General features: G+C 43.8%; 3 protein-coding genes across 7 annotated transcripts; 1 reads left to right on the forward strand and 2 right to left on the reverse strand.

Annotated features, from left to right (window-relative positions):
• Window positions 1-912: 912 nt before the first annotated feature.
• LOC136443695 (uncharacterized) lies at window positions 913-7,456 on the forward strand. 2 transcript variants are annotated; one of them, XM_066441050.1, is made up of 4 exons: window positions 913-1,192; window positions 1,820-1,954; window positions 2,145-3,768; window positions 5,813-7,456. In XM_066441050.1, the coding sequence occupies exons 1-3, from the start codon at window positions 1,151-1,153 to the stop codon at window positions 2,229-2,231; spliced, it is 264 nt and encodes an 87-aa protein (XP_066297147.1). In that variant the 5' UTR covers window positions 913-1,150; the 3' UTR covers window positions 2,232-3,768; window positions 5,813-7,456. The 2 variants fall into 2 exon arrangements, with proteins under 2 accessions (XP_066297147.1, XP_066297139.1); XM_066441042.1 differs by lacking the exon at window positions 913-1,192 and adding an exon at window positions 1,438-1,522.
• Window positions 7,457-7,644: 188 nt separating this feature from the next.
• On the reverse strand, window positions 7,645-23,996 carry LOC136443678 (E3 ubiquitin-protein ligase Midline-1-like). Of its 4 annotated transcripts, none has more exons than XM_066441002.1 (4): window positions 23,116-23,996; window positions 22,476-22,591; window positions 9,713-9,848; window positions 7,645-8,902 (listed from the first exon to the last, which is right to left on the reverse strand). In XM_066441002.1, exons 2-4 carry the CDS (start codon window positions 22,549-22,551, stop codon window positions 8,389-8,391), a joined length of 726 nt encoding a protein of 241 aa, XP_066297099.1. In that variant the 5' UTR covers window positions 22,552-22,591; window positions 23,116-23,996; the 3' UTR covers window positions 7,645-8,388. The 4 variants fall into 4 exon arrangements, with proteins under 4 accessions (XP_066297099.1, XP_066297106.1, XP_066297125.1 ...); XM_066441009.1 differs by having other exon boundaries at window positions 22,476-22,625; XM_066441028.1 differs by lacking the exons at window positions 22,476-22,591; window positions 23,116-23,996 and adding an exon at window positions 18,690-19,731.
• LOC136443667 (SPRY domain-containing protein 4-like) lies at window positions 23,273-27,856 on the reverse strand. The gene is made up of 3 exons (XM_066440992.1): window positions 27,004-27,856; window positions 24,534-24,786; window positions 23,273-24,344 (listed from the first exon to the last, which is right to left on the reverse strand). Exons 1-3 carry the CDS (start codon window positions 27,422-27,424, stop codon window positions 24,017-24,019), a joined length of 1,002 nt encoding a protein of 333 aa, XP_066297089.1. The 5' UTR covers window positions 27,425-27,856; the 3' UTR covers window positions 23,273-24,016.
• Between the last annotated feature and the right edge of the window lie 137 nt (window positions 27,857-27,993).

Here is a 27,993-nt window from a genome sequence, read left to right on the forward strand (position 1 = left end):
GGAAAATGTGTCCCCTTTACATAAAATCCCCTCAATGGCCAAATGCTGAGACTTTTTGTTTTTGAAACGTTTATAGTTGTGTCATATCTTCATAGAAGCGTCTCCAAGTTGAAAAACAAGCGCCCGGGTTCAAGAGAAGACAAAATGTTGACTTTCAAATGAGGGGACCGAAAATCCCGGCTACCCTGGCCCGGGAAAATGTGTCCCCTTTACCTGAAATCTCCTCAAAAGCCAAATGCTGAGACGTTTTGCTTTTGAAATGTTTATAGTTGTGTCAGGTCTTCAGAGAAGCTCCTTCAAGTTAAAAAAACAGGTTTCCAAGTGCATCAGAAGAGACGTTGTTGACTTTCCTACTTGGGGACCGAAAATCCCGGCTTAACCCCAGCCCGGGAAAATGTGTCCCCTTTACCTGAAATCCCCTCAATGGCCAAATACTGAGACTTTCTGCATCTGAAACGTTTATAGTTGTGTTAGGTCTTCAGAGAAGCGTCTTCAAGTTGAAATAGAGGTTTCCAAATACATCAGAAGAGACGTTGTCGACTTTCAAATGAGGGGACCGAAAATCCCGGCTATCCCGGGAAAATGTGTCCCCTTCAGATGAAATCCCACAATGGCCAAAACCCTTTGAAACGTTTATATCAATTTTCATAGATTCGTCTTTAAGTTGAAAATTAGGGTCCGAAGTAGACCAGAGGAAGATTGTCTCAACTTTCCTATGAGGGGACATTATTTGTCGACAATGTCGACAGTGTAGAATTGTTATGTTACAGCCTATGTTGTTGTGGGCCTTCGTACGTTTAGGCCACGCCCACCAGTCTCAAACATGGACCAATGGCAGGAGGGGGACCGATTTTCCCGGGGGGACCGATAATTCCTGAACACCGGCAAAAGAAGTGTTTTCCTGTGAGACGAATCGCAGCAGTAAGTTTTGTAGTATCAGCTTTGACAAAGCTCTCGTATAACAAGACTGGATCAAATGTCTATGGAACGCCTTCAACACCAGTGTTTGACTCTGTGTTTTGTCTACAGCTGTATCCATGACGACCGCGTAAACTTCACGGTCCAGTTGATATTTGCACACCTTTTCGGTCTCCAGTGTCCTAATCTAGAGCTAATCAACACACAGCTAAAGGGATCAACGGCATAAAATATGAAGTTCGACGTTAATTTGGCACTTAAGATTGCAGAGTTGGTAAGTCGAAAAGTATTACTCCGTGAATGAGGTCAATGGCTGACATGAGTATTGTGATTGGTCATGTCCGCACGTTCGCAACTACAACTCAGGATCCCTTTGCTGCATTCGTATGTAGTTTGACATGTCGTCTGCTAGTTACATGTTGTACTTTCACGTTCACGTGTTATTTCATACCTCAGTTCATTGCAGATGGCGCAATTATCAATGATTTATGTTTTTCCAAGGCCTTTGGCCTCCTGGGTAATGTTCGTCATGGTGACGTGCTGGCTCATCAGTCTAACACTCCTCATCTTGGAGAAGACTAAGCTCTTCTCTAACCGCAAAGTCGTATGTGTCTGTTGTCTACCTTTTTTAAAAGGGGTTTCAGGTTGTTTGTTGTCTCCAGTTTTTAAAGGCATCGGCTATATTTCGCCTAGAAACCATCACTTGTATTGTAACTTAGTAAATACCGCTGAAAATGCATGAACATGAAATATGCCGCATTCAACAATGTACATAATGGTATGTATTCTTAGACAATGAGGATGAAAATTTATTTTTCCTTATTCTTTTTTTATTCAAAGAAATCGTCATCAATCTTGACTTTGAGCTGCTCCTTATATAGCGAAACTCTCCGTATTTCAGAACGTGGTCTACGCCGTCACAGCAGCCTTGCTCTACGTCACTGCTGCTATTGTACAGTGCGTCAATGCCGATAGGTGGCGCTCTTTGGCTGCTCTGGTCGTTGGGGTCGTCTATCAAAGACAGGCAGCCGCTGCGGTGGGTACAGCTTAGCTTAGGCATATTCACCTGCTTCGTACACTTATTTTGGTCTCCAAAATTGACGAACTTGTACCATAAATGCAAACACTGAAAGTCCAAGGTAGCAAAGAAACAAACTAGAATTTTGCCTCTTTTCACTATGAATTTTGATTACCATGTTTGATGACGTTTTTCTCCAAATGTCCAGGCGTTTGCCGTGGTGACCGCCATTTTCTACTGTGTGGACGCCATCCTTACCTTCAAGGATCGACACATTCAAGTTGCTGTGAAGTAATCATCGAAACTGAAGGACGTTTTAGGGCGTAAACTACACCTAAGCCGGAAACGGCGTATAGTTTGTGTGTTTGGGAAGGAATAGAGATGCTGCTCACTAAAATGCCTTGTGTGTAACGCACGGTGACTGTGTTTGTAGTTTGTTCAATCTGCAGCAACAAGTTTGTAGACTGGTTTATTCATTTCATTCCACAATAGAATACAAAAACTATATTGTTCAACTGTGATAATAGCACACTAGCTAGTACTCACATGTCCATGTACATAACCGTGTGCTAAGCTAAGATGTAATAATACTATGTGAAAACACAAAGCATTGTTAATACATGTTTAAGGACTTATCATTGTAAAGTTAAAAAGAGGCCTATGTTAATTATACTGTGATACTTACATGTATTACTAGTAGTTGTTTGTTTTACGATTGTTTCACAGTTGTTGTTTTTCAAGTTGGGAAAAATATCTAAGAAATAAGATGCAAAAATAACACGGACTAAAAGCTTGTATTGCAGCCACCGTGGCTGACTTGCACAGCTTTGCTATGGCCATTATAGTATTTACTGCAGCTTTCTCGATTGTGGTCTTGTGACGTAACATGACGTATGTAGCTTGACGATTGCGCCCCAGAAACAAAAGAAGGACAAAATAAGATTATAAGAACAAATAGAACCATAGATGCCTCAAGCTGAGCTTTTAGACATGTTTCTTAAGTAAACATGTGTCTTTTGTTATGACCGGTCGCCTTATACCAGGATACATTGTTTGCTGCCATCTTGCTTGAAATTATTTCCTGCTATACCAACAGACTTTCCACAGAATGATCAAGAAAAAAATCCTTCGGTACTGCCACCTCTAATATTCAGCCAAATGGCTTTTCATTTTTAAAAATTACGTGTTTACTACGAATGGAATTTTGAGACTGTGGCTGCCTAATTTAGCGTTTAATTCAGAATGCCTTCATTTGAAGGCGGAGGTTTGGCGTGACTCTCATAGCGCAGTGATGCACCTGTTGTCTTAAGTCCCTTGATCTTAAAATTGTCTCAATGATTTCAACCATTTCCGATGTTGGGCGAACGCCAAGCTGATAATGGCCATCTTAGCAATAAGGCAGGACGACGTTTCTAATTCAGATGAATATTCATACGTGCTACAAAAGGAGCCTTAGCTCCGGAAAGAAGACCCACTAGACGAGAAATAAAGGCAAAATTACGCCAATTACACCGATTTTCTCCGAACTGCTGCCCGCATTGTTCCGTTTGTTCTCTGATAGCATGACCAAAGGAACTACTGAAGAAGAAAGATTTGAGGGATAAACAGAGAAAAAGACACGCAGGGCCGTGCCCTGGAGATTAGATTAAGCGATTAGATGAGCATTTTGTTTCTCTGGCTTACTTGTAACTAGAGGATTTCAAACACAAGACGTCAGGTACTATGTAAGGAGTAACAGTATGTGAGGAGCGTGGACTGTCCAAAGCCTGTGTCGTTTTGAACGATGGGCACCATCGGTATGATGGGACTTTATGGCAACTAAAACTAAAGAGGTACGTAATTTGGTGATTTTTTTTATAGATTATTCGTTGGATTGAGTGATTCTTAGATACATGTATACAACTTTATTGACGATTTAAGTGCTTTAACATTAGCGGTGTACCCTCTGCACATTCTAGGTATTTTGACATGATATAGCTGTTCAGCGTGTCCGCAGATTATCACAATACGTAAATCTTCAACAGTAGAAGAGTGTCTCACAGTGTGCTTTTCTAATTCAACTATATCTAAAGAGGCATTTTTGGCTTAAAAACTGTCAGAATTCGACTGCCGTCATAAGTTGCTAGTCTCTACCAGACTAACTACGCCGGCTATAGGGAGAATATTTGCCAGGGTTTCATTTGCAGGCTCCGTTAATCTGATCTTCACCGTGGACTGACTCTACTGGCTAATCATTCCTTTTTCTGCCAAATTCTACGATCCATACGCCCTTAGGAGGGCCTGGTGGAGGCTGATAATTTGCACATTTATACTTCCTTTAACTTATGATTATTGCAAAACGATGAAACATCCTAGGATAGTTTGAACTAGTTTGTTCTGCAGTGCTAGTCTGTAGCTACGGATAAAAGGGTCTTAAACTCTCGGAGCCTCGAGATTTTAGTCAGTATTTGTTACCAATTGGACGACAGGTTTAAGTTCCCACATAAAACCGTTGAACGCCAAATGCCACTTTGCTGGGTTTTCAATTCAGTTTCCAACCTTTTGCTTCCGATGGTTGTCCAAGAGGAAGTCGAATTGTTGTTGTTGTTAGTTTGAAGATTGAGAAATTGGGGGATTAAGTGAACTATCTTATCAGCGGAAAGCTATTTCGCAGTTTAGTGACTTTTCTAAATGAGGCAAAAGTGAGCCAGCTTTGCAGAAAACGTAGCCTGAGTGCCATCCTAGTTAGTTCTAGGGCTCCCATACTCTCCCTTGATAGTCTCTCTTGAAGGGATCCGGAGAGTACGGGAGCCCTGGATCTAACTAGGATGACGCTCGAAAACAGAAAACATGTCGAAAACAAACCGTCGGTATCAAAAGTTATTTAGCCTTTTCGTGTTTATACCCAATCATACTATACGGCAATTATGGATTCCCCATAGCTTTCCAGGCTCACTTGTTCGACATTAGAGTTAGCTCGAGTTCAACACTGTCCAACACTTTCAGAAAGGAAACAGACAGGAGGGCTCCGTGTATCTCAGCAGTATGTCAACAACAAATACCAAACTAGGCAAGTATTCTAGTGCAGACAAGCTAAAGAGAAACAAACCGATAGTTAAACAGGATTATGAACTTTGAATCGGTGAGCAGTCTGAAAGCAATACTAGCTTTATTAGCAACTGCAGCTTATGGATGTACAAGCATTGCGTGTTTAGAGAAAAATGCAGCCATCGGGACATGCCCATGAGATTCTGTCATATCACGGTAATCCTTTAATCATTGGCGCCAGCTGTACACAGTGTACTACGGAATGTCCAAACTGTCTTCTGTAAACAACATACTGACCATTCCAAGTTATCATGGAGGGGGAAATGTCTCCTAAACTGTTATTGTATGTTAGTAAGCTTTATCTTATTACGACAAGGGTTGTATGACCAAAGAACACATATATCACAACATGGGCAAACCCGTTCATCATTCACGACGATTAAGAATTGCAAAATTTTGTTCAATATCTTTGAACTTTCAACAGACCACAGCCCTTGGAGCTTCCATGCCGTCCATAACCCTATATGAAGGCTAAAAGTTCTCTCCGAATATTTTCTTATTTGGTTGTTGCACTATACTTTTGTCAACATTTTGACGTGTGAATTATCTCTCATTTTGATACCATAACATAACTGAGCGATTGTTGAGTTCCATGGCTATATCCATATGTTTTGTGAGAACCTATCCATATGATGTGTAGTGCAAAATCTTCAATTATTTTTGATGATGTATATGTTTTCGGGCGATACCACCTGTTCTCACCCCATTCACATGTGCGTGGAGAATTGTAATAAACAATAATCAATAAATAAGAAATTGCTTTAACAAAATCTTCTCATTTTACTTCAGCATCGCGATGGTAGCTAAAGAAGACAGACGTGTTACGCCAGCTTCTTAAAGTCCACCGTGCTGTGGACTCACGAAGATATCACCTGTCAGAACAGACAGCTTGAGAAGGCGCACGGGCTCAAGAAACTGCAAGGTAGAAGATGGAGACTTGAGAACATTTTAAGAACTAAACTGTACTCGTATATGTAGTTGAAGTACAACCCTGTCTATGGCCGTCCAGTGACTTGGATGTACCACACACACATACAAGACCAACAAACTGACGATGCGTTCAAAATTATCACTCTGGTAACAACACGGTTGACTGTTAAAGGCATCATCGTCACTTCTGGTTCGGATGCTTAAAGTTTGCCATAATTTACAATTCCATCCAGGACTGATGTTACACCAACCCTAGCCTGTAGAATATCCATCCGCACAACTACTCTCTATAAGCATGTTTTACGTCTCGTAGAGCAATAGACTATAACCAACACACAGACCAGTGGGCCGCACATATCGGGCTTACTTCGAGCACTTACACGGATTCCGCCGTGGTTGTACCGAACTAATGGTGCGCTCGAACGGGCAAAGGGATCATAGCATGCAGGTCGTCTGATACTCTGTTGCCATGGCAACATACTTTCATATTGACAGCCATACAATGTTCAGCTTTCAGACAACACGTGAACAAATTCTCTTCTTCGCGGAAAAAATGTGGTCCACCTACGTAGTCGATGGCGCTGTGGGATTAGGGCCATTGTTTGATTCCAACGGAATAATCAAATTTACAGCTACATTAGTTTGAAGACGAAGAAAAGATTAACATCTGCCGAAGGAAGCAGACCAGTATCAACTGTACTGGCTGCACTCATTAATTGCATTATATGATAACGACTCTGTATCTGTATCTATATACAGAAGAATTGCCTTCCAGAAATGGATCTAAAATGTCCAAAGGATTTTGTCTTGTGGATTGCAGAATTTTAGTTTAGTGTTTAGTCAACTTTTGACAATGAAGTGAAGATCATGGAAGCTAAAGTAAAATTGTTTTTTCCATGACCATGTCTGTTGGTGGTTGGGGTTGCCTGCTTTCCAAACCTATCATAGCTCCCGAAACTTCTATTCTCTCCGCAAATATTGTTTGAGAGGACAGAAGAGGCTCGGAAGCTATAATAGGTTTGGATACCAGGCTAGGTTGGGGTAGTTTTGTACTTGGGAATGTTGAATATGAACGGTGATGGAATAGTTATATAAATCATGCCCTTATCGCTCCGTCCATGCGAATGATCAAGGATAATATCTGAAATTAAAACTTTGTTGTTTTATTGTTATGTAGGTTATGCTGGGAGATAAGGGGGTCATAATTATGGCTATAGTTGGGACACATTGTCGGTATGGGTCTTGGTAGAAACACAATGACAGATGTATTTGAAGTTAGGTAGTAGTTGTTGTAGTAATAGTGATATGTTGACAAGTGTCGGTCTAGTCTGTCTTGATGTTCATTGCAACGACACGTTTATTTGTAAACAATAGGGCTGTGGTATGTATATAATGAAAAACAGACCAGAGAACAATATGTGCATGATTACAGAGATGTGAATTGGGTTCTGCATTTTTTCTGCACGTTCTTATGATATGGAATAAAGCAACATTTTGCATTCACTGGATGTTATTGATAAGATATTTAGACTAGAGATACAGCACACAAACACATGCATGTACAAGAGCATACACACGTGCGCGCCGCACATGCACGCACACATACACACACACACAGACACATACACTCATAAACACACACACACACACACACAAACACACACACTGTCGCTGAGACAAACATGAACATATACCTTTGTCATGCACATCTTTTGACAGTAAAACGTGCCCTTTTATTATAGAAAAATAACGTCTTACTGAGGCTAGCTTTGATAGGCTGTGCAAGTTGAAGATGAACAAATACGTCCGTGCTTAGTTAGAATAAAAAATACAGGACAGGCTAGGCAAATAAAAGGTAGTATATATGTACACATTAATTTTCCCCTTGTGATAAGGATATATACGTAACGAGCTTGGTGATTCCGATAAGAATTACAGTTAGAATAGTTTGCATTAGATAATAGCAACATAACACTTGATCAAAAGTAGTAACAACATGATGATGAACTCGTCAACAACTTCCAAGGTCGTACCATGGTCGTACATAACGCAGGCGCTAGATGGCGTTGCTGCACCATCTTCAGACTTGTCGTGAATAGGGCTCTGGACAAACCATGATTTACATTTCATACATTCTGCCAATTTCTGCGTGTTTTTAGCAGAGGCACGTCATGGTAAAATTATTTCTTAGCCTTCTCCAAGAAACATTGAAACGATATACTCTAAACGCAAATTATGGGAACCAGATCTTGATCTACAGATATACATTTCATTCGGACTTCAATCAGTTGTTAGATTAGCTCATGTAACGTTACATGTATATTTGAACGTGTCTTGTACCCCATGTAAAATGTTATTTCCCACCACTCTATAGTCACTGTGTTTCTATATTGAATAATTAGTAGTAATTTGATGGAGCGTCAAAATACTTTTTCTCACATAAACCGTAGCCTCTTTATGTTGAGTGACTGTACGATGTTGTTCATGCCGCTGCCCTCTCTCTTCCCGAACGCCTTGCTGATGTAGTCCGGCACCGTGAAGCCCGTCTGCACGCTGACAAACCCGTTCCACAGCGCGAAGGCCGGGTACAGAGGCTCAGCGCGGTCCACCGTGATCTCGTGAATCAAACTCTTCTTCTCGGCGTCGAAGAACGCCAGCCTGCCGGAGTCGCAGTCCACGTACACCCCCAGCCTCTCCAAGTGTCCCAACAGCCGGATCTTGTCCTTTATCCTGTCGTGGCGCACGGAATACTCCTCGATCGTCCTGTCCAGGCACCATGACAGCGCGTTGCTACCAACGAACAAGTCCCGGGGGGCGTTCTTCAGGGCCAGCCCCACACGGTAGGACGAGCTGAAGCTCACATCCACCTCCCAGTAGTGACTCCCCCGGGACAAGGCCACGTCGCCCAGAACTGCAGGGTTACCTGCAAAGTTTCTTCCATCCATAAACCTGGGAAGAGAGAGAAAACAACGAGTGAATTACTTTGCTTTCCAGTTTGGTTGAATTAAAAGATAGCAAGACATCAGCGATTAGAACTTGGACATCGGACATCGTCCGGTCGGACACTGACTTGATACAAAAGTCAAAACAGACCTTTGATAAACTGCAAAATTTCTTCAACTTCAAGTTTAACCGGAAGGTGTCCCCAATGAGATCTCGTTTATCTACACAATCACGACTCCATCTCCATGTATGGACATATCGTAGCGTTATCTGTCATAGTATCATCTCAGATATCTGGTATCTCTAGTTGAATGTGGTCCTCCATGCCACCTTATCAGAGCCTCGGCGTTCGATCGTGCCAGTCCTGATGACTTATCAGTGAAGGTTCTATCTTGGGCAGCTACTGGGCTCGTTACGTTATCACAGCGAGATCTGTTCAGTCACGACAGCATTTTACCTAGTCTCTCAAAACTTTGAAAGATTTTGTTAAAGTTTCAACACCCCACTCTTTCGGTTGAAAATACTGAATAAAACTTAAGTTTCCTTCATTAACGCTAGCGTTCATCGTTCGTTCAGACCCCTGTAGTTCCTAGTCGGCACATAGGGCAGCATGTTTCCTTGCTGTTTCAGTAGCAGGGTATATTTTTACAGGGAGGGGTTGCTAGCCCACTTCAACGTGCTCGAGGTACCTCCTCGAACATGGGACCCCCATTTTACGTCCCTTGAGAGACAGTGCAGCCCCAACCAAGATGTCGCAACCCTGGGACTTACTACATTCACAAACTGTCACACAAACAGGATGAGAAAGTCCGTTACCTTCCTCTCGTCCTGTCGGCAACCTTCTTGATGGTGTCGGTGTCCTCCTGCCGGTCGCCCCGCTCGATGGTCAGCCCGTCCTCCAGGATCCGCAGCTCCCGGTGGGAGGTGGTCCGGTCCAGCCCGAAGCTCAGACCTGTAGAATCACGGTAAAAAAGGCAGAGAAATTATGAAACAAATCCAGCTTCTTTTACCTGGTATCCAGCCGTGTGTCGCTTACGTCCGTTTCCGAACCACCACTACCTTGCCTAGCTACTCCTGAAATACAGAGCCAAAGTTTACCCTCATTTCATGTACCTGGATAATCGGTTTGAAGTGATGTCACCTGAGCCAGGGAACTGTAGACCTTTGCATTATCAGCAGGTTCTTGCCAAGTAACCTTAACAACCGTGCTGATGTCAGAATCCATACTATGAACGAGTCCCGATCCAGAGTCGTTATGCCACTAAACTACAAGCTCCTAGTCCTACTCCGTTGTTTCCTCAGCGTTGCAAGTTTAGGGAGAATTTTGCAGACGACCTCGTAGTGACAACAAGTTGTCCAGATTGTAGCGTGTCACCGCTAAATCATGGTCTTCGGGAACGTCGAAACCTGCCAAAATGTTAGATCTCCTCTTCTAAGTATCTACGGATGGGCTTAAGACGCTATTTGACCCCATTGAATGACTTGAGTTTACAGAAGCCCTCACATTCTTGACCTTAGACCTATGTACAAGCCGCCATGTGGTCCAGGTTTCAGCGGGGTTATCCAGGATTGATAGCAGTCACTGTGACCGATAATGGTATAATGTTTGCAAATATGGTGATGGTCATCGTTATAATCTTCTGGTCATCGTTCGAACAGATTGTTTTAATCTACATAATCTTAAGAGGTCAACTCTCCAAATAAATAGATAGTGAAGAAAATGAAATCATATGCTATGTAATCAAAATAATATGATGCTGTACTGAGGATGGCCATCTGTCCGAAGAAGTAACATTTCTGATAGCTTCAGTGCCTCACCGTGGGTATGACATGTCCAATGACGTTGCCCTCGTTATAAAGATCTTGACATCATTTGCTTCATTCTTCAAGCCTATCCCAACCCTTGAAACAAAGAGTTTCTTCGACGGGTACTGTACTTTGAACAACTTGCATTATTTGGGGAGAGAAGATGATCAACTGATATAATTCATGCACTTGGAGGGGCCGCACAGCAGAACCATAAATATACCCTAAAGCCTCACCACAAATAGTACCTCTGACGCAGGCAATCACTAGTGAAGATATGGACCAATGCAAGGGGGTTTAATAGTGATATTCGTAAAATGTTAAAGACCGAACAGTCTAGTATCAGATGAGACTTGTCAACAACACCCATTCAGGGAGGCAAAGGACAACCGAAGGCAAAGGTCCGCTGACCCGTGGTCCGTACATAGATTTTGCGGTGAAGCGTGTTGTTGAAGGTCTGGTAATGATTGCCCCCTGACCCAGTCCTTACGGACTTCATAATAGGATCGTGCAGCTACCACTGTAAACTAGAGATTCTCAGGCACGTCACTTTCATATATATACATGATCATATATATATAGCCTTCGTCGGTCAGTAACACTTGGTTTATACTCATACAGAAACACGGTGACAGCATGCAATTTTAACCATTATGGTTTCCATTGGTGTTCATGGTTGAGGACACTAGATAACTAGAGACGTTAGAATGACAGTGGGTCCTGACAGAGCTGTCGATAATGTAGAAGCTATGTTGGGTGTTATTAAAAGCCGTCATAAAAAACATAACATGTCTTACGCCGTATATTTCTGTTACTATTCATGCCCGCATGTCGCTCGACTGGTATTATGCTCGCACGTGCAGTATACACAGCGAACACAACAGTGGGTCTTACGCGGATATGAAGCTGTCGACAGTACGATGTAGATTGTTACTCCATGACAAAATACAATTATAGAAATTTATGTCATTTGCTGTTATTGTAGTTTGTTTTCGTTACTGTCTTTTCTATTATAGTTGTTGGTAAACCGAAGTTCTGACAAATTAGCACTAGTCATTCAGACTTCAAGAGTTCCAAAGTTGATTTTTTACTACCTCCATCAATGTCTATGTTTCTCTCACACACATCCTTTGGGTATCTTTTTCTCTCAACTTTATTTCCTAGCAACTCTCTCCCCCTCGCTACTCATGGACTAGTCCTGACATAGCTGGTGGATCTGTTCCCTCAGACCCACCCCCCTTCCATGGGGTCAGGCATGCCTTGCGTCAGCACTGCTCTGGGAACGAGATGACTCAAAATAGAACGCAGCAGAAATATTCCTGAGGAATCAGGAGGCTATCGAAAGTAGGACGACCAAATGCATTTTGGTTGGACCCTACCAAATATAACAACTACAGAGAAAAGGAATAGACTATTCAATAGATAGTATTATCTACTACATGTACTATTGTATATTCTTAAAGTAATGAAATGAAAGCTATAAAGGCTGTCTGTGTTTAGTTATGATATTATTCATTAAATGTCTTCATTATCATTAATGACAGCTATGAAATCTCTTGACGACACCAACTGTCCACACCAAGGAAGGGGGGGGGGGGGGTGTTCTTTGACCACCATCGTAGATATAAGTTGTTTGTGCAATAACAGATTAACGTTGTTCTCGCTTCCTCAACGCAAATTATTCTGACCTCAGGACTACTGGAACACCCCACTGTATAACGTTACATGCCGCAAAATCCTAAGGAATGCTTTCAAATGTCCCGCCATTTGAGTCATGAAGCCTGTTACTGGTGTTTTACCCTTTTGACTTTTATGACCTTTCACTTGACGTCACTTTCTACCCAAGTCACAAATCCAATTATGATAGACATTATTGAAAGTCAACTACACTATGTTTATAGAGATGTGTCCTCGGTCAAATACGTTGCTTTGTAGCATCATGTCCGTTTGTCGAAAAACAGTTCTCTACACATTGTGTGTACACGCTCAGCAGCGATACTGTAATGCATGTATCTTCCACGGCATGTCATCGTTTTCTAGATCTGGTCACCGTATTTTCTGTTTTCCCGATGCTTGCCACCATGGTAATAGTTAGAAAACACAATGCAGATCAGCAAACGTAAAGCAGCCAACGTTACTAGTAACTGATGAGGAATCTACAATCATCGCCCATGGAGATGATAACCTACCAAATGCACTTAAAGGTGGTCCATGTTAGATTTATGAGTCTAACTACAGCTGCTTCTCCTCCCCCTCCCCTTAGCCGTATAATCTTACACTTGCGGTTATTTTTATACATTCCCGATCATCAACCGAGCGAGACGTCATAATGGATTATCACATAATCATAATATTTTTGTTTGCCACCCACAATTTCTCCACCAAAATACGTAAACACGGGGTGCAACAGCTCCGAAAATACATGTATCATACCATCAATTTATGACTTGACACAATTAAGTTTTTTGTAAAGGGTCGGATTTTGCTCTTCACATGCGGTGTCAATCAAAGTTACCTCCTGACATAGTTAGTACCTCTGTGAACCATATTGTACCACACAGTTATGGTACAAATGCATTAACTCTATGCTACAAAACATAAGTTCAGTATGGCGAATTTCACACTGTCACACATGGCCTGATCTGACGGAAAGATAACCTTACTATACGAACGTGCATGTTTTAACCATTAGAAGTTCCCATGGTTTGTACACTGGACACATTGCCCGTTCGTCAAGTAACAAAACAGACTTACGGATAGAGCAGACTGTTGCAAGCTTACTCTAAACTGAATACCACAGTAAAGGGCATTGTATAAAACTCAAGCGACGACACAGCTCATAAAGTTTTAACGTACGTTTAAATGTACCTTTTACCTAAACCATGCATGTTTAATGAAGAACCTACACAAACGTTATAATATTCAGGGCACACGGCGTCATCATTTGCGGTTGCGTGGCGGAACTTGAATTTGATCCGGGTATTAATCTTCAACACGGCATAACCATGTCAACTTCCGATACTCAAAACAAACCACACCCAAATAGGGAAGGGGGGGGGGGGGGTACCTAAGTAAATTAGGCCATATAGGAGCCACTTACTATCTGATAACTGTGAGCCCCTTGGCTCAGTATGAGAGTTAGTCAATTAATGTTAGTAATTAAGAATACTAAGATATTGATACAACATTACGATTATCATCAATACAATATTCCCCTTGACTTTACAGTTCTTTGGACAGACCACAGCTACGCTCACATGCCTTTAAATACCTCTGGTGTATGATTCCTATGATATATAAAGCAAGACAAACATGTAAAACATCCGTATGTAGCTCCTGTGCTTAACACCGACCTTCAGTATCGTCCTCCTCTTCCTCCATGGTCGGCATCGCCCGTTCAGTTCACCCGTCAAACTCGCCGTACAATATCGGTACCAGCCAAGCCGCTCGCACTAACGGTACTGCCAATCCCTTCAGTTCACACTGACTAAGTCGTCCCTTCCTAGCCGCTAAGCCAGACCGTGCTCTGAGTGATGACTTCCCCGGTCGGTCCTGACATTCTCACAGAACCAGAGACCAGACCACCAAGTCGGTCCTGTATTTTAGCAGCTGGAAGTGTGGAGAGAGGACGTCCAACGACAGAGGCGTTTGACAGAACCACTAAAAATAAAATGAACAGTTCTCCGGAGAACACCCGGGGCGTTCTTCGGGTCAGGCCACGTCAAATTTGTTAGTTGTTTGCCAGCCAAACCGTGTCCAAACTGGAAATCTTCCTCCAGATTAAACTACGTATACATCGATTAGCAAAAGTAACTTCGCGTTTGCCTTCATCGGATGTGTTAACGCCAAATGTCTTGCAAGAGAAGGAAAGACTGGTGAAAGATATACGTAACGAACTGTAAAGCTATAAAGCATTCCTTAACTAATACTCTTTTTCTGCATTTCACAAGACTTCAAGGCTAAACTGATGTCCTATATTAAGTATAACTTGATCATTACTAGTATTTCTTTTTAAGTTGCAAAGCCTGTAACCATATGTAAAGCATGTGACTGCATCTGTGCAGCCTTAAGCTATTTGTGTGCGTCTCTCCTTATTTCTGGGTCGTCCCAATTATTCTACCCTAACAAGAGACGACTTGTCCACAGTACAGACGGACTTCTGTGGTTCGTTAGTATGCTAACCTGGCGCCCAGGGTTCCATGAGTGGCTCGGCACTTATTTCAGCGGGATGCCGCCGTTCATATCAAAGTGGGGACCTTTATCATGAAAACAAGGCACGATTAGTATGTTTAGGTCGGCTCGGGTTCTAAAGCCAACGGGTTTAATGGGGATACCGTTCGTAGGGAAAGACCTTGGAGTGATAGACATTAAAAGCCAGGGGAGTAAGTCAAAGTGCACCAAGGGGGGTTCTTGATTCATCACAGGCCGACGCTAGTGTAGTCCAAAGCCAAAAGGAACTGTTTTAACGGTGATGCTCCCAGCGGAAGACTTAAAAACTGCAGGCTAGAATTTCGGCATTTCCAGCTGCAAGTATCATAAATACAGAAGCTATACAAACCCCACATTGAAACTTCCTACAACGAAATTCTCTTTAAAAGTCGAAGGTATGAAACAGAGAAAATCGTCCATTATCATCCTCCTACATCCTAGCCGTGCGCACCCAAGATCCCTCCAAGCCAGTTCCCGATTGGCCACAGCTCTACAGGTCGTTTCGTTCAAATTACACACGGTGGATGAAGTACATTGACATGAACTTGATATCTAAGGTCACACAACTATGTCTAACACCCTTTCATCCGTTTTTATCACACCAGACGGCCCATAAACCACGCGTGGACAAGTTCACGGGCAAAATTACTTTAACTCCTGTTCATCGTGAGGAATCTAATTCAAAGGTAGGCCGGATTGACCTTAAAGTTGATAAGGGCAGAGCGCTGCTGCCAGAGTGGCTGCTTAAGGAATAACTCAAGTAGTAAACTACCGGTATCCAGCCGAGAACCAGACGAGTGAAGTCGTGATCTCAATTAGAGAGCCCGGCCCTGAGTACTTCTGGGTCTGTAGTTTCACGTAGACTCATGTAAGACTCTAGTAAGGCGGTCTTGATTCTATTCATTTTTGCACTGACTGTGACACATAAAGAATATACGTCGTTGGAGTATAGATTTACCGGGGATTGCACATTGTAAATCTGACATAACTACCTGTGTTCCACCCACATTGCTAGTGGTAACTCCCGCTGTGTCTTGACTTAAGCTATCAAGACTTTATTCCCCAATTATGGTTCTCTGATTACAACAGTGGGAGAGATGGGGGAGTTCGGGTCACCTGAATGACAATAAGAGATGGCAGACTTCGCCCCCTCACCCATATGACTTTTCCAGTCCAGGAGACAAATGTAGCAGTAGTGATCACGAGGATGTATGGTAATTGAGGATTTATTGGGAATGCGGCCAGGATTGTCATTTCGGATGGTGACGTAAAGCCGGCGGCCCCGTGTATGAGGGAGCTTCGGGCATAAGCCTCAAGCGTAAAAGAACCCAACACACTTATCGAGAAGAGTAGGGGTGACCCGGTGTGCTTGGCCAAAAACACGAGCCGTAGCGAAGCCGCATATATACATTGCACTACCACTAGCTACTTGAAAAAGCATCATGCTTCATCTCAATTGAGGATGCCTGCTTTACCTTACTTACTGTCCTATGGCCTTAACCATAACCTTACATTGTTGACTGATTTAACTTTTTAAACAATAAAACATTAAAAAGTATTGTTGCTTGGATTTTGTCATTCATTCACCGATGTCGGCGCTCTTTGACATGTAACATTTGACCAATCCGTGATGGCCCATATGTAAGTGTGTACGATAGAATACAAACACCATGTGCGTGTAACAAGGGGGCGTGACCCGTGTCTATATACATACTGCATGTCACAAAATGTGGAGGGAACGCCGGAGTTTATGAGCGGCACAGCTTGGACCAGTTAACTGTACCGCCCAGGCACACCCATGTCTGTAACCAATCCAATTCAGATCCAGTCCGAAGTTATATGTTTGACTGTTGGGATAATCCATTTAGAGAACAAAAAGGACAGACTGGAAAAGTTATACACGCGGCCACGCCCCTTTCCAACACCGCCTGTAAACGTGAACACATATTGGGGAAGAGTAAGGGGCAGTCGAATCTATTTTTCGACCGGTCGCTATTCCTTTCCACAATATTGAAACCTAAGTTGAAACCTCCCCAGTCGAATCTTGAATGGAACAGCCCTAAACTTCAGACGACTGTTGCAAACGACATTCCTAACCTTAAAGACCCTTTTCAAACCTGATTAACTGCCGCCCTAGAAGTGAAATTAGCCTCTGTACCCTGTGTGATGGGAGATGATTATCATGATCACTCTATCCAATTGCGGCAGATCACCTTCTGTGTTTATTTTGGCTGTGAGGCACTTTTAGTTGTCTAAGGAGACTTAGAGAGCAAAAGTTCATACCAAAGTTATTGTGGCCAAAAAGGCTTGGTTTGGGTTCTAGTATATTCTAATGGGCGTCAGTGTGGCGCAACGGTTAGAGCGTTAGAGCCAATAATTGGTCCCGGGTTCGATGCTCACCATGTCCCGAAGTTGTGCCCTTGGGTAAGGCACTTTATACGACCTTCCCTGGCAGTGGAGTGACGCCCACCGAGCCACTTCGGCTGATCTGTCTAAAAGTGTGCCAAATACCACACGTACTACGGATTTGGTTGCCGATGTGCTAACATCTAGCACATTTGCCACCAAGAACCGTACAATTATCAAATTATATCACATATATTCTAATATCACCGTAACCCCGGGTAGTGTGGTAAGTAACGGTTTGTTCTGACTTACTAAAATTCGCGAAATTATAAGTGCATGCTCGCGAATATGAATAGACTTACAGTATATTCCTTGTATATGTATTAAAGTACGCTCGTGTCTAAGCCCGCCAATTCCTACATGCGCGCTGCACACCTCAGGTCACGACTTCAGTGATCCTCCGTTTATTTCTACACCATAGGAAGTCACGTGCCGTTTAACCATGGCTCAGACAACCCGCCCAAGTAACCGCAAGTATGTTTCACCAAAGGTTAAAGGAAACTGGGAGAATTAAAATCAGGGATGTTGGCTAGCATTTGACTCAGTAAAAATTCCGTGGGCGGACGCCCTACTCGCCTCTTGGTGTGATGTTTTAAAAGAAAAGTCACGCCCTAGACATTTGAGACAAAATAAATCGAATGAAATTATTCTGAAGTCCTCTACTGCAGTGCCGCTGTTACAAAATACTGTAAATGCAGAAATGTTCGCGGCGGTCTTATGTTTGCGGTTTTCGCGGCGACCGTTTCACCGCGAACTTAAAAACCACCGCAAACATTTTTATCCAATAATGTAACATAGCAGTATCTGACTACAGCGCTGCCGCAAACTTAATTAAAACCACCGCAAATACTCCATTTTCGCCTTAGCGTGAGATAAAAACCACGTGAACTTAAATGCATTTACACTAACAGTGTCTGTTACTTGAAGACTCGGCCAAGTGCGGTCAGGCACATCCAAGTAACGGTGTCACCGCAGCGGTACTGCCGCTCGCCAATACCAGACAGGTAACATAATATACCGAGGACCAGAAATATACTCTCACAACAAGAAACTCTATTTACCGACACTCCAAACAGCGATACACCCCTCCCTCTAGTTCAAATAGATATTTTTGTTAACAACGTAAGTGTACTAACGTTAGGTGGCAAAAGAAAAAGCACCTAACGTCATTCGTTGACTGCACGACACAGTGGACTTTGCCAACGCCCACGTTCGTGGCCGTTCTGTTTGCCGTTGTGTGACGTTAGAGCGTGATGGCCCAGAAACACGTTAATAACAACCCGTGAAAGGGCCATACGAGTTGACCCGTTTGCACAGTTTGTTTGCGGAGTCCGTGGAACTTCCCGGGTACGGGGTAGAGAAAGTGGCTTACCTGTGCCACCTGCCATGGCGCCGGACGACGCCTCCGAACGCTGGGAAGGGAGCTGGCGTGCTTCGCACACGTGTTGACCGGAGTCCCACGAACACGATCGATACGTCCTGTCGAGACAGCCTCCACTGTTTTACCCCAGTGTTTGTGCAGCTTGGTAGGAAAACTCGGCGGCTTGTGCAGTTGTTTATGGCGGGAGAGAGACGAGTTGCCGCGGGAAGCTTGGCCTGCAGGGTCCGCCCTTTCACTCGTCACGATGTCGCACCTTTACAACTGGCAGCCCGATCAGACGACACTTAAAACTGTAAATGAGACTTGCTTGTTAGAGCTGATCAAAACACCACGTAGACAAAGGGGCCGGGGATCCAGGAGCTGTGGCCTTACACCAGCCCTAGTGACCAATTCTGTAGGGGTCACCACAGGTCATTGCTTACTCCGGAGTGTAAACAACGCCCCCTGCGACTGAGAGCAGCGTCGTGAGGTCCTCTGAACTCCAAGCTTCAGTACGGCTCTCCCCTAGATTAACGCTCACGTACGAAAAGGGAGGAAGTAAACACAGCAATGTAAACCCGCAGTATAAACTCGAGGTGGTAGCTACGGATTAAATCCAAAGTTTGAACGGTGGCTTCAGAAGTGAGCCAATCACAGGTCAGCTACCTTGGTCACTCAGGATCGAGTTTCACTGCCAGCTCTCGTACCCATTCGCGTCGTTCATGATCAAGTCCTGCACTTGCCAATGTCAAGCCTACACTGAAACTCTAACTGTTTAAACTATTCAATGACATGGTGCGCCAGGACCTATGAATATAATGTTTTTACCACCGCCCAACTTCACCACTGAAATATCCAAGCATCAATCAAACCGTAGGGCAGCGCTAGGGTCCAGCCAGGAATGCAGCTAGGGTTCAAGTTCACCAATCTGCAGACAAGCGAGCCATGACGACTCAAATATGATCCGGTCTCCGAGCGGAGGGGTGCCGGGCGACCTGCTGGAAACAATTGACCTGGGGGTGCGGTACGGATGGCGGGGTAATCTCTCGGGAGAATGTATGGCCTTGCCTCGTTAAGTTGTTTGTTGTGACGTTCGGGGTCTTTTGAAGGGCACCCAATGCAGAGAAAACCCTGTTCACATACTTGAAAGAGATATGGAAAGAAACCCTGCATCTACTTGGAGAATAGAATGGGGAGGGACTCCGAGGGAGCATCCCTCATGTTCTTTAATAGCCATGTCAGCCGACAGTCATTTCATGGAAACACATGCCGAAAGAAATATAGACAATACGAAATATGTACAGACTGAAAACAATGGAAAATCTTACATATTATCGGTAAAAGTACCAGCGAAGACAGAAGTTTAATCAGTAGAAGGCAATGATTCGGCCCGTAGATCTTTTAACAGCGCCAGCCGTGTCGTCGGTCTGCTGCTTTTAACCGTTCGCACTATGAGATATATAACTTAACAGTGAGCGCGACTTGAAGCGCTATGATAACAAACTTCAACATAACACGGTAGGCACTTTTGCACTTCAATGTTAAAGTTAAACAAACAGCTGCCTATAGTTAAAGTACGCTACAAGAGCCCTAACATTTGTATGGGGTCTATTATTGACATAAATTACAAGTCTACGTTTACGTTTGCCCCCAATTACTGTAAATTCAGATGTTATTGCAGGCAGCGTAAGAGCTTGCGCCCGGATGGTTTTACATTCTATCGACGTAGAGGATAAAGGCGTAATTTGAATTGTTGACACTGGGTCCTAACATCCGGATACAGTAGCTGTACTGTCGCGGGCTATGACCTATGTTTTATCAAATTCTAACAGCGTGCAAGAGGGAGAAATAGGGCAACCCAAAATGTGCGTTGAAATGGGGGTATAACAAAGTCTAAAACAATTTCAAACAAGTCCAATTTGAATGAAGAAATCATACAAACAAGGATCATCCATTATAAGATAGCTACAAAATATCTTCGTAGTCAAGCCGATAAAATAAAAAGAACATTGGATGCTTCTTAACTTGTGCGTAGAGTTGCTACAGAACACAGGAAAATGAAAGCAATATAACGACCTCCTCGCTTGAATTTATGAAGCTGATTTTTTTCTATTTCCTGGATGCCATTCTCCGGCAATATTTATGATCAATTTAATGAGATTTCTACAAAGGAGCGGCTAAGGGGCGTTGTATTGGCTTGTCACCCCGCACCCGTCCTAACCGCCCACCACCACTATTTCCCAGGATATAGTTCTTGTCAAGTCGCCAGACGTTCCTATGTCTGTTATGTTGATGACTCCCATAGGCCCAGCCTACTAAAGTAATTATAAGGTCACGCAAATATAAGGGCAAACACCCACCAACGTTGAACACCAGTCACAGTACAAATTGGAGAGTGATATGGTCAACTTATGATATCATCGCGAAGAGTTCCTTGCTTTCAGAAAATAAATGTGTCATTTGTAAAACAATGAGAGCATAGACCATGCATTTGATAAAGTAGAAGCATAGCAATATGCAGTTGCTTTAACTGAATTTAGCACAATTTCTTTTAAATCTGAAAATGTGGCCATTGCTAGCCTTATTCTAAGCCCTAAACGTATTGCCCTGTGTTCCAAAACAATATCTAGTTCCCCCCCCCCCCCCCCCCCACACACCCAACACCCCTCCGGTCAAAATAATCACTCTATCCCCGGACATATGAACTTTCCCGGCAAATTACACCCCTATTTCGGCATCGCTGTTATAGTATAAGGCCATCCTGAAACGCCCTGACAGACAGTTGTGTAACCACTGGGCCAAATGTAGCGCATAGTCTGGCGGCGTTCCCACAACTTCAGTCAACGTGCTAGCAACCGTCACTGTAAACAGTTAGCAGATTTTCGGTAAATTTCTTGAGTTACAGCAAGTATACATGTACATTGTCCTGTTTTAAAACAAGACAGAATACGTTCACATACAAGCTTTCTGGTTCTGATAAGATATATTCATTGCAATTTTACTATTCCGCTACGCGTTATGTTAAATTGCCCACCGGCTTCGTTTTGGTTCAAGGCAATAGCCCAAGTAGAGCCTACCTGTGGGTATTAAGACTAATACACCGTGGGAATGTGCGTTGGCGGAGGATTACAACATGGTAACGGTAGCGTAAGCAACGCACTGTTTAGGCTCCAATGTGAATGGGTCTTGAATGAGCAGAGAAAAAAATCAATATTGTGCAACTGCTGTTGGTATTGACGGATACACATTGCCTTGCCGGTTAATGGTTCATGTACTCCCTCCCCCATATTCCTCTGCATGTGTGACCTAGTGAATATGGCCAAGTACACCACACTTGTCATGCGAATGCTGTGCTACTACACAGTGTACATGTAAAGGATTCACCATGAGTAGTAATGAGGCGATAACGCACGTGTTTTCACGGTTGCATGGCACTGACTTTGAGGCGCCAAAGCTCAGAAGCTGGCTCGTTGGCCCACTCTCCAAGCAGAGGTCAGTGGTGGGGGTAGATTGTAACCTTCTTATCAAATGACCCGTTTTCTTGTCACGTGGAGGACAGGACACGGGGCCTATAAGATTTTATTATTTAAAAGTCACAATATTCCGGGGCCCACTAACCTCAGCTTGGAGAGTATCGTTGACCCCCATTGATACTATGTTGAGGGCAAAGTGTAGCAAAATTACATACGTCATGGGTGCCTTTCACATACACATGTACACAAGCGGCCTCAACACACACATGTACGTACACAGAGCACCACACACACACCCTCCCAGGGCTCCCCGGACTTGACTCACCTTCGGGGTCCTCCCGCCCGCCGCGCTGCACCAGGCGAAGCAGGTCGGCAGGCAGCCGGCGGCGGAGCGACTCCATGTTTCCCCGCTCCCGACCGAACACAGCTTGTTCCCAGGGGCTGTAATAAAGCCGGGATGTGACACTGTCGGTAACTGCGACAAATAAGGCTGTGTTGTTCTTTGTGTGTCAGAAGGGCCACGCTGTGTAACAATATGCATTACGGTATTGGCTGTACACGTACGCATTGTGTGCTATGTAGTGTATTGATGTTCTTGACAGAAAAAATATGTATTTACGGATATTGTCAGTAATATACGTAACCGTACATTCACTATAATTTTTCTTTTGTAATCTGGTGCATCCTTTCTTGTATACACAAAGTCGACCAGTTTATTTTGGCTTGGTTTGTATTTTGTATTGTGTAGAATGGTACCAAGGCGTTTACTAAATGTGGGAGTGAATTACATATTGTCGCTATTGTACGTCAATACAGCAGTATTTGTCATCGTGATTTTTGGTAGGATGCAGTTCGACCAAACTCTTTCGGTACATGTTGTTTTGAATCCTTTATGTAATATTTTTTATCACAACAACACGACAAAAAACTGAGGATATGAGTGAATAAGATCAAGTAAATTGTACCTTAAGATTCGTTTGGTCCCTGCAACCAGACAACAATCCCGTGTAGTTCACAGTCACCTTAGATATAACCTTGTATCCAAACGCCCTGAAGTTCACGATTCGTTTGACAGAAGATTTGAACAAAATACAGGAAAAATGTGAGCCATGGCCACTCGTCACCGGTTAGCACTCAAAGTGTGTTCCATTCAAAACTAATGTGTAACAAATGAGTCATGACTGTGATCTTCTGACCTTTGAAAATATTGATGGAATGTTTGTTCTTGGCACCGATGACGTTACATTTGCTCTGTCAATAGCCAACGTACGCCTTTTACAAAAGGCGCGTAGTAAGAGGACATACGTGTATGTAGCTATAGGAACATCTACGTGCGAGAGCATGCGTAATTGTTCACCGTAGAACACGTACATGTATATACCATCCGAAAGTAACAATTTCGAAACAGGTTTCCAAGCTTTTACAAAGCTGATTTTCAAATAAGACATGGAAATCTCAACAGATAGCTATAGCAGCGAAAATTGTTTTCAAAAAGAAGCTTGAACAAGTAACAACGTTAGAACCGACATTTAGGCTACAGATACACGTGTAGTAGGACAATCTGCCCATAATGCGTGTTTATGTTGAGTGCAATTAAAACGCCAACGATTAGCGTATATCATGATAAACCAGTCAATTCGTTTTGAACAATGTTTTCCCCGGCCATACACATGTATACATGATATGAATGGACAGTCGTATGTAGATTGGTATCGTAGCATTGCCTACAGTGCATGTCGCAGCATTCCTCATGTGGGAGCGGGTTTTCAAGTGTTCTAGACTGTCCTTCACAATCCTTCCGACAGGTGGAGTCCCTATCCGAACACCCAGGTTGAAGAAACTTTCTCAATGTTTCTGCTGTTTTTGTCACCGACTGAAGCTAGGCTGGTTCTCCAGATCTCTGATGGCCTTCAGGCCCGTGTGCAGAGTGAGCTCCCCGTCCCACACGCCGAACGCCGGGCTCACGGGGTTCGCGAAATGGTCCTTGAACGTGTACATCTTTCTCCTGGTCTCGGCGTCGAAGAACGACACTCTCCCGGCCTCGTAGTCGAGCAGGATGCCAATCCTGACGGGGTGCGGGTCCAGCTTGAGTTTATGCGGTTTCCCCGCGTGCCTCGTCTCGTAGTCGTTCCCGGTACGGTCCAGTATCCAAGACGTCGCATTGTCCCCTAACCGCTCGTCACGACGGGTACTTCTGTAAAGAAACAATAATTTGACATACAGTTCGATTTTGATCTTTTCAATTCAAAATCAACATTCGTTACCTGTGTACATGTGTTTAGATGTTAGAATGGTGCCTTTTTGGCGACGCCTTAAGGACGTGGCATTTTCAACACTTAGTGATACAAAAAAAGTACGTACAATTGAATAGAAACCCCCTCACCTATAGGCGATCCCAATGATATAGATGGTGCTCTCGTTGACCGAGACCTCCCAGTAGTGCTTGCCGCTGGTGATGGCAACGTCCCCCAACACGAGCGGGTTTCCGGCTCGGTACGGACCGTCCACGAACCGTTCGGGTCTCTTCGGCACGTGTCGGTGTTTGGCGCCCTCCACGTCACGTGACACCACTGTGCTCTTGTTGGAGAACTTGAGTGAGCGGTGCGCCGTGTTCGGGTCGAACTTGAACTTGATTCCTGTCAAATGACAATGACCTGACGGTTATTCCGCGTCGTAAGGTGACATACAAGTCATTTGGGTGTTAGTTACAGACCTTGGTCAGTTGGTTATAATATCTTCAAACCCAAAATATTCTTACCGGTATATTCCAGACCTGTTGCTGGACACACCACCAAATGCGAATCCGTTAGAGGTTGTTACATGTTTGTAAAGATACCTACATAATTCCCGTGTATAATATCTGATCTTGTGTCAGACCAACACAAGAAATATAGAAAGGGAAATCAAGCCTTAGAAAGAGAACCGGTTCTGTCTGGTTGTGTACTGACAACCTCCATTTAGTCAACAGAGGGAAACTTGAAGATGAAATATGACCTGAGTATAAGAGCCCACGGGTCAAAGGTTAGGTCAACAGACTAAGCTAGGTCAGGTTTGTTACATGTTCGGCCTTGAGACAGGTGGTTGCTTAGAGGACTTTGAGAGGCATTCAGAAGAAGGACCATCAGTTTTTTTTACCAGGCAATGATCTATAACGTTAGAATTTCTTCGGTCAAATGAAAGAAGATATGTGTTCCAAACAAACGACGCTACCATTACGTTCGACAGTTCAACTATCGGCCATTATTAGGAAGTATTTGTTGCTTTCAAGCTACATACAATGTACATGTACAACTGATGATCTATTACTGACTGTAGAATTTGTTTTGCCACTAATCAAAGCCTGCATTCACATGACTAAGAAAATTCCAAGTAATCTTCCCGGAGTCCCAGCATCTTTGATAGGGCGTTTCAAGTCAACTTCCTTACAACGAAAAGGCCGTCTTATTTACTTATCAAGACGCCTGACAGATATCTTGTCAGGGATGAAATCTCTAATACAACACCTGAATACTTGAGAGGTTATGGAAACAGGTGTAAGATCTCACGCCTGTACACCTGTACAATGGGTCATTGAAGACCTGGTAGCTATGGAACACCATTACCTGTACTTCGCCCTTGGATACAGATTTAGAACACTGTTTGAACATGACCCCGTACAGATCTTCACGATCCTTTAGGTAAACGTACGTCTCTACATGTACATGGCTGATAAGAACAGCAAACAGACTTATACAAGTCGTCCATCACTCACGTAGACCATCTGCAGACAGTATGGAGGTAGGTTTATCCCCCCCCCCCCCGGGTTAAATTGTCACCAAATACGAATGGCAATTATCTAATGTTCTCATAATTAGTGTAAAATTGCAAAGTGCTTAGCCAGTCTGGAAGTCAACATACAGCTCTACATTGAGAGATGGAAGCGCCTTTGTTTAAATTCCTGCGTTGGCACTTTATATCATGGTGGTGTGCGCCTCCTAGCGACAAAAAAGGTCATAACTGCGTGACAAGTTGTTTTAAAATCGCACTTGACATGAACAGAGGTCAGACCCACCGGTTGTTCAGACCCGTCCAGGGGAGTTTGCAACAGTCAACAGAGGGCGCGCCTGAACTAGTTTGACCTGAACCTTGATATGCCTCTGCTGTGGAGTGATGCGGTCTGTCAGAATGAACAATTGTGCCGTGTGTTCTTACTGTAGGCAGAACCGAGCAGAACTGATGAGATAGAGAGACATCTACTGGGGAGGAGAGGCGCGGGAAAGGTAGCAAACAAGCGTGTGAGATAAAGGGATCCCGAGATTAAAAGAAGACCAACAAAAAGCACGAGCGGAAAGAGAGAAGACATAGCAGAAAAAGATGGCACGGCCAAACTAGAGTTGGGCAAAGTTTCGAACTTTTGACTGGTGGACAGTAACTGACAACTTATCCGGTAAATTAGATTAAACAAATAAACAAATGAGGTCAAAGGGTCTTAAGGTTTTCATTAGTAAGAGCACGGAGCTCTATGGGCGGTAGCACTATATGGTGCTGTAGCAATAAACATTCTTATATCATATAACGTTATGAAGTCTAACATCATGAAGACTACAAGGATACATTTAAAAAGCATCTGCGTACAGGACATTGTTAGGATGACGCTCGTACTAGGAGAAGGCGTCAACGTCCGGTAATTAATCTGTTGTTGAGCCAATTTCGACGAAGATGGTTCAATGTTGGGTGCATGGTCAAACTGAAAATCACGGGGCCCAAACCTTCCTGAAATGATCCATAACACTGCCGTTAGTGGTAGCCTACACATAAATGTAACCAAACCTGCATGTATGACGCCACATGTGTGTAGAATAAGTGTGTCTCACCTGGAATACTTGTAGACCTGACCAGCTCGGGCCCTGACCCTCTGGGCTCAGACTTGTGCTGCTGACTGCTGCACTGTTCACACGTCATCTCCCTTTTCCGCAGCTGTTTGTAGAGTTCTAACTTGCCGATGAGGTCTTCTCTGGCGCAGGTTCTCAGTAAGTCCTCTAAGACGTCCAAGTTATCCCGACTTAGCAGAAGTCGCGCGGCCAGCTCCTCAAACAAGGTGCGCGCGTCCGGGACCGTGTCTAAGTCTTTCTTGGGCAGGTACGTCAAGCAGACGGTTTTCATGATGGCCAGTTCATCCTCGTCGACTTTCGACGACACCTGGTCTAAGAATGTTCGGAACAGGTCCCAGTGGTGGCCCGAGAAGCCGCCGTTGTGCGTCCCGGTGGTCTGAGTTGTCGCCGTTGCGTTCTCCATGACGGGGTAATGTAGCGGTGGACACAGGGGAGTCGTTGTAAGGCCTGATCCGATATCGGTTACACGGGGAGGGATCACGTTTCAACAGGTGAGAAAGGAAAGTCGCCCCGTCACGTTCTTCAGGTTGACAGCAGGTACATAAACACCTTTCACGAACATGTATTATGTTTCAATACTCCATGGGGAAGGATTTGACCCTGACCTGTCGTCGGCTTAGCTCGTCTGCGAAGTCTTTACCTGCGCGCGTCAAACTTAGTGTTTTTGATGATGGTAAAACACCGTTAACTGGTCGGGTGAAACCTTAGCCAGGCCCTCACTTCTGCAAAGTAAACAGCAGTTGCGTTTGCGTAAGGGAGGCTCAGCCGCCGAACTGATCAATCCGCGCATGTTGCGGGTGAATGGCGTCTCCGCTCCGTACCATGGGTCATGGGTTCTAATCCTGTTGGAGAACGTGTTAAGAGACGTGTCTGACTGGGCATGAAAGCTCGGTGCGATCACCCGTAGTAAGGACCGCGTTTGTTGACAATGTTTAGTGTTAATAGGACATTTCCGAACCGTTCATCTCGTTT

This window comes from Branchiostoma lanceolatum, chromosome 1, assembly GCF_035083965.1.
Source record: "Branchiostoma lanceolatum isolate klBraLanc5 chromosome 1, klBraLanc5.hap2, whole genome shotgun sequence".
NCBI classification, from domain to species: Eukaryota; Metazoa; Chordata; class Leptocardii; order Amphioxiformes; family Branchiostomatidae; genus Branchiostoma; species Branchiostoma lanceolatum.

Excerpts from the sequence above, each read along its gene's own strand:
- LOC136443667 (XM_066440992.1), bottom strand. The coding sequence starts at position 27,424 with ATGGAGAACGCAACGGCGACAACTCAGACCACCGGGACGCACAACGGC. Across the intron at positions 24,787-27,003 it reads CAGGTCTACAAGTATTCCAG|GAATCAAGTTCAAGTTCGAC; the intron begins GTGAGACACACT and ends GTCATTTGACAG. Across the intron at positions 24,345-24,533 it reads ATCATTGGGATCGCCTATAG|AAGTACCCGTCGTGACGAGC; the intron begins GTGAGGGGGTTT and ends GTTTCTTTACAG.
- LOC136443695 (XM_066441042.1), top strand. The coding sequence starts at position 1,439 with ATGTTCGTCATGGTGACGTGCTGGCTCATCAGTCTAACACTCCTCATC. Across the intron at positions 1,523-1,819 it reads TCTTCTCTAACCGCAAAGTC|AACGTGGTCTACGCCGTCAC; the intron begins GTATGTGTCTGT and ends TCCGTATTTCAG. Across the intron at positions 1,955-2,144 it reads AAAGACAGGCAGCCGCTGCG|GCGTTTGCCGTGGTGACCGC; the intron begins GTGGGTACAGCT and ends CCAAATGTCCAG.
- LOC136443678 (XM_066441002.1), bottom strand. The coding sequence starts at position 22,551 with ATGGAGTCGCTCCGCCGCCGGCTGCCTGCCGACCTGCTTCGCCTGGTG. Across the intron at positions 9,849-22,475 it reads CGGGCGGGAGGACCCCGAAG|GTCTGAGCTTCGGGCTGGAC; the intron begins GTGAGTCAAGTC and ends GTGATTCTACAG. Across the intron at positions 8,903-9,712 it reads GCCGACAGGACGAGAGGAAG|GTTTATGGATGGAAGAAACT; the intron begins GTAACGGACTTT and ends CTCTCTTCCCAG.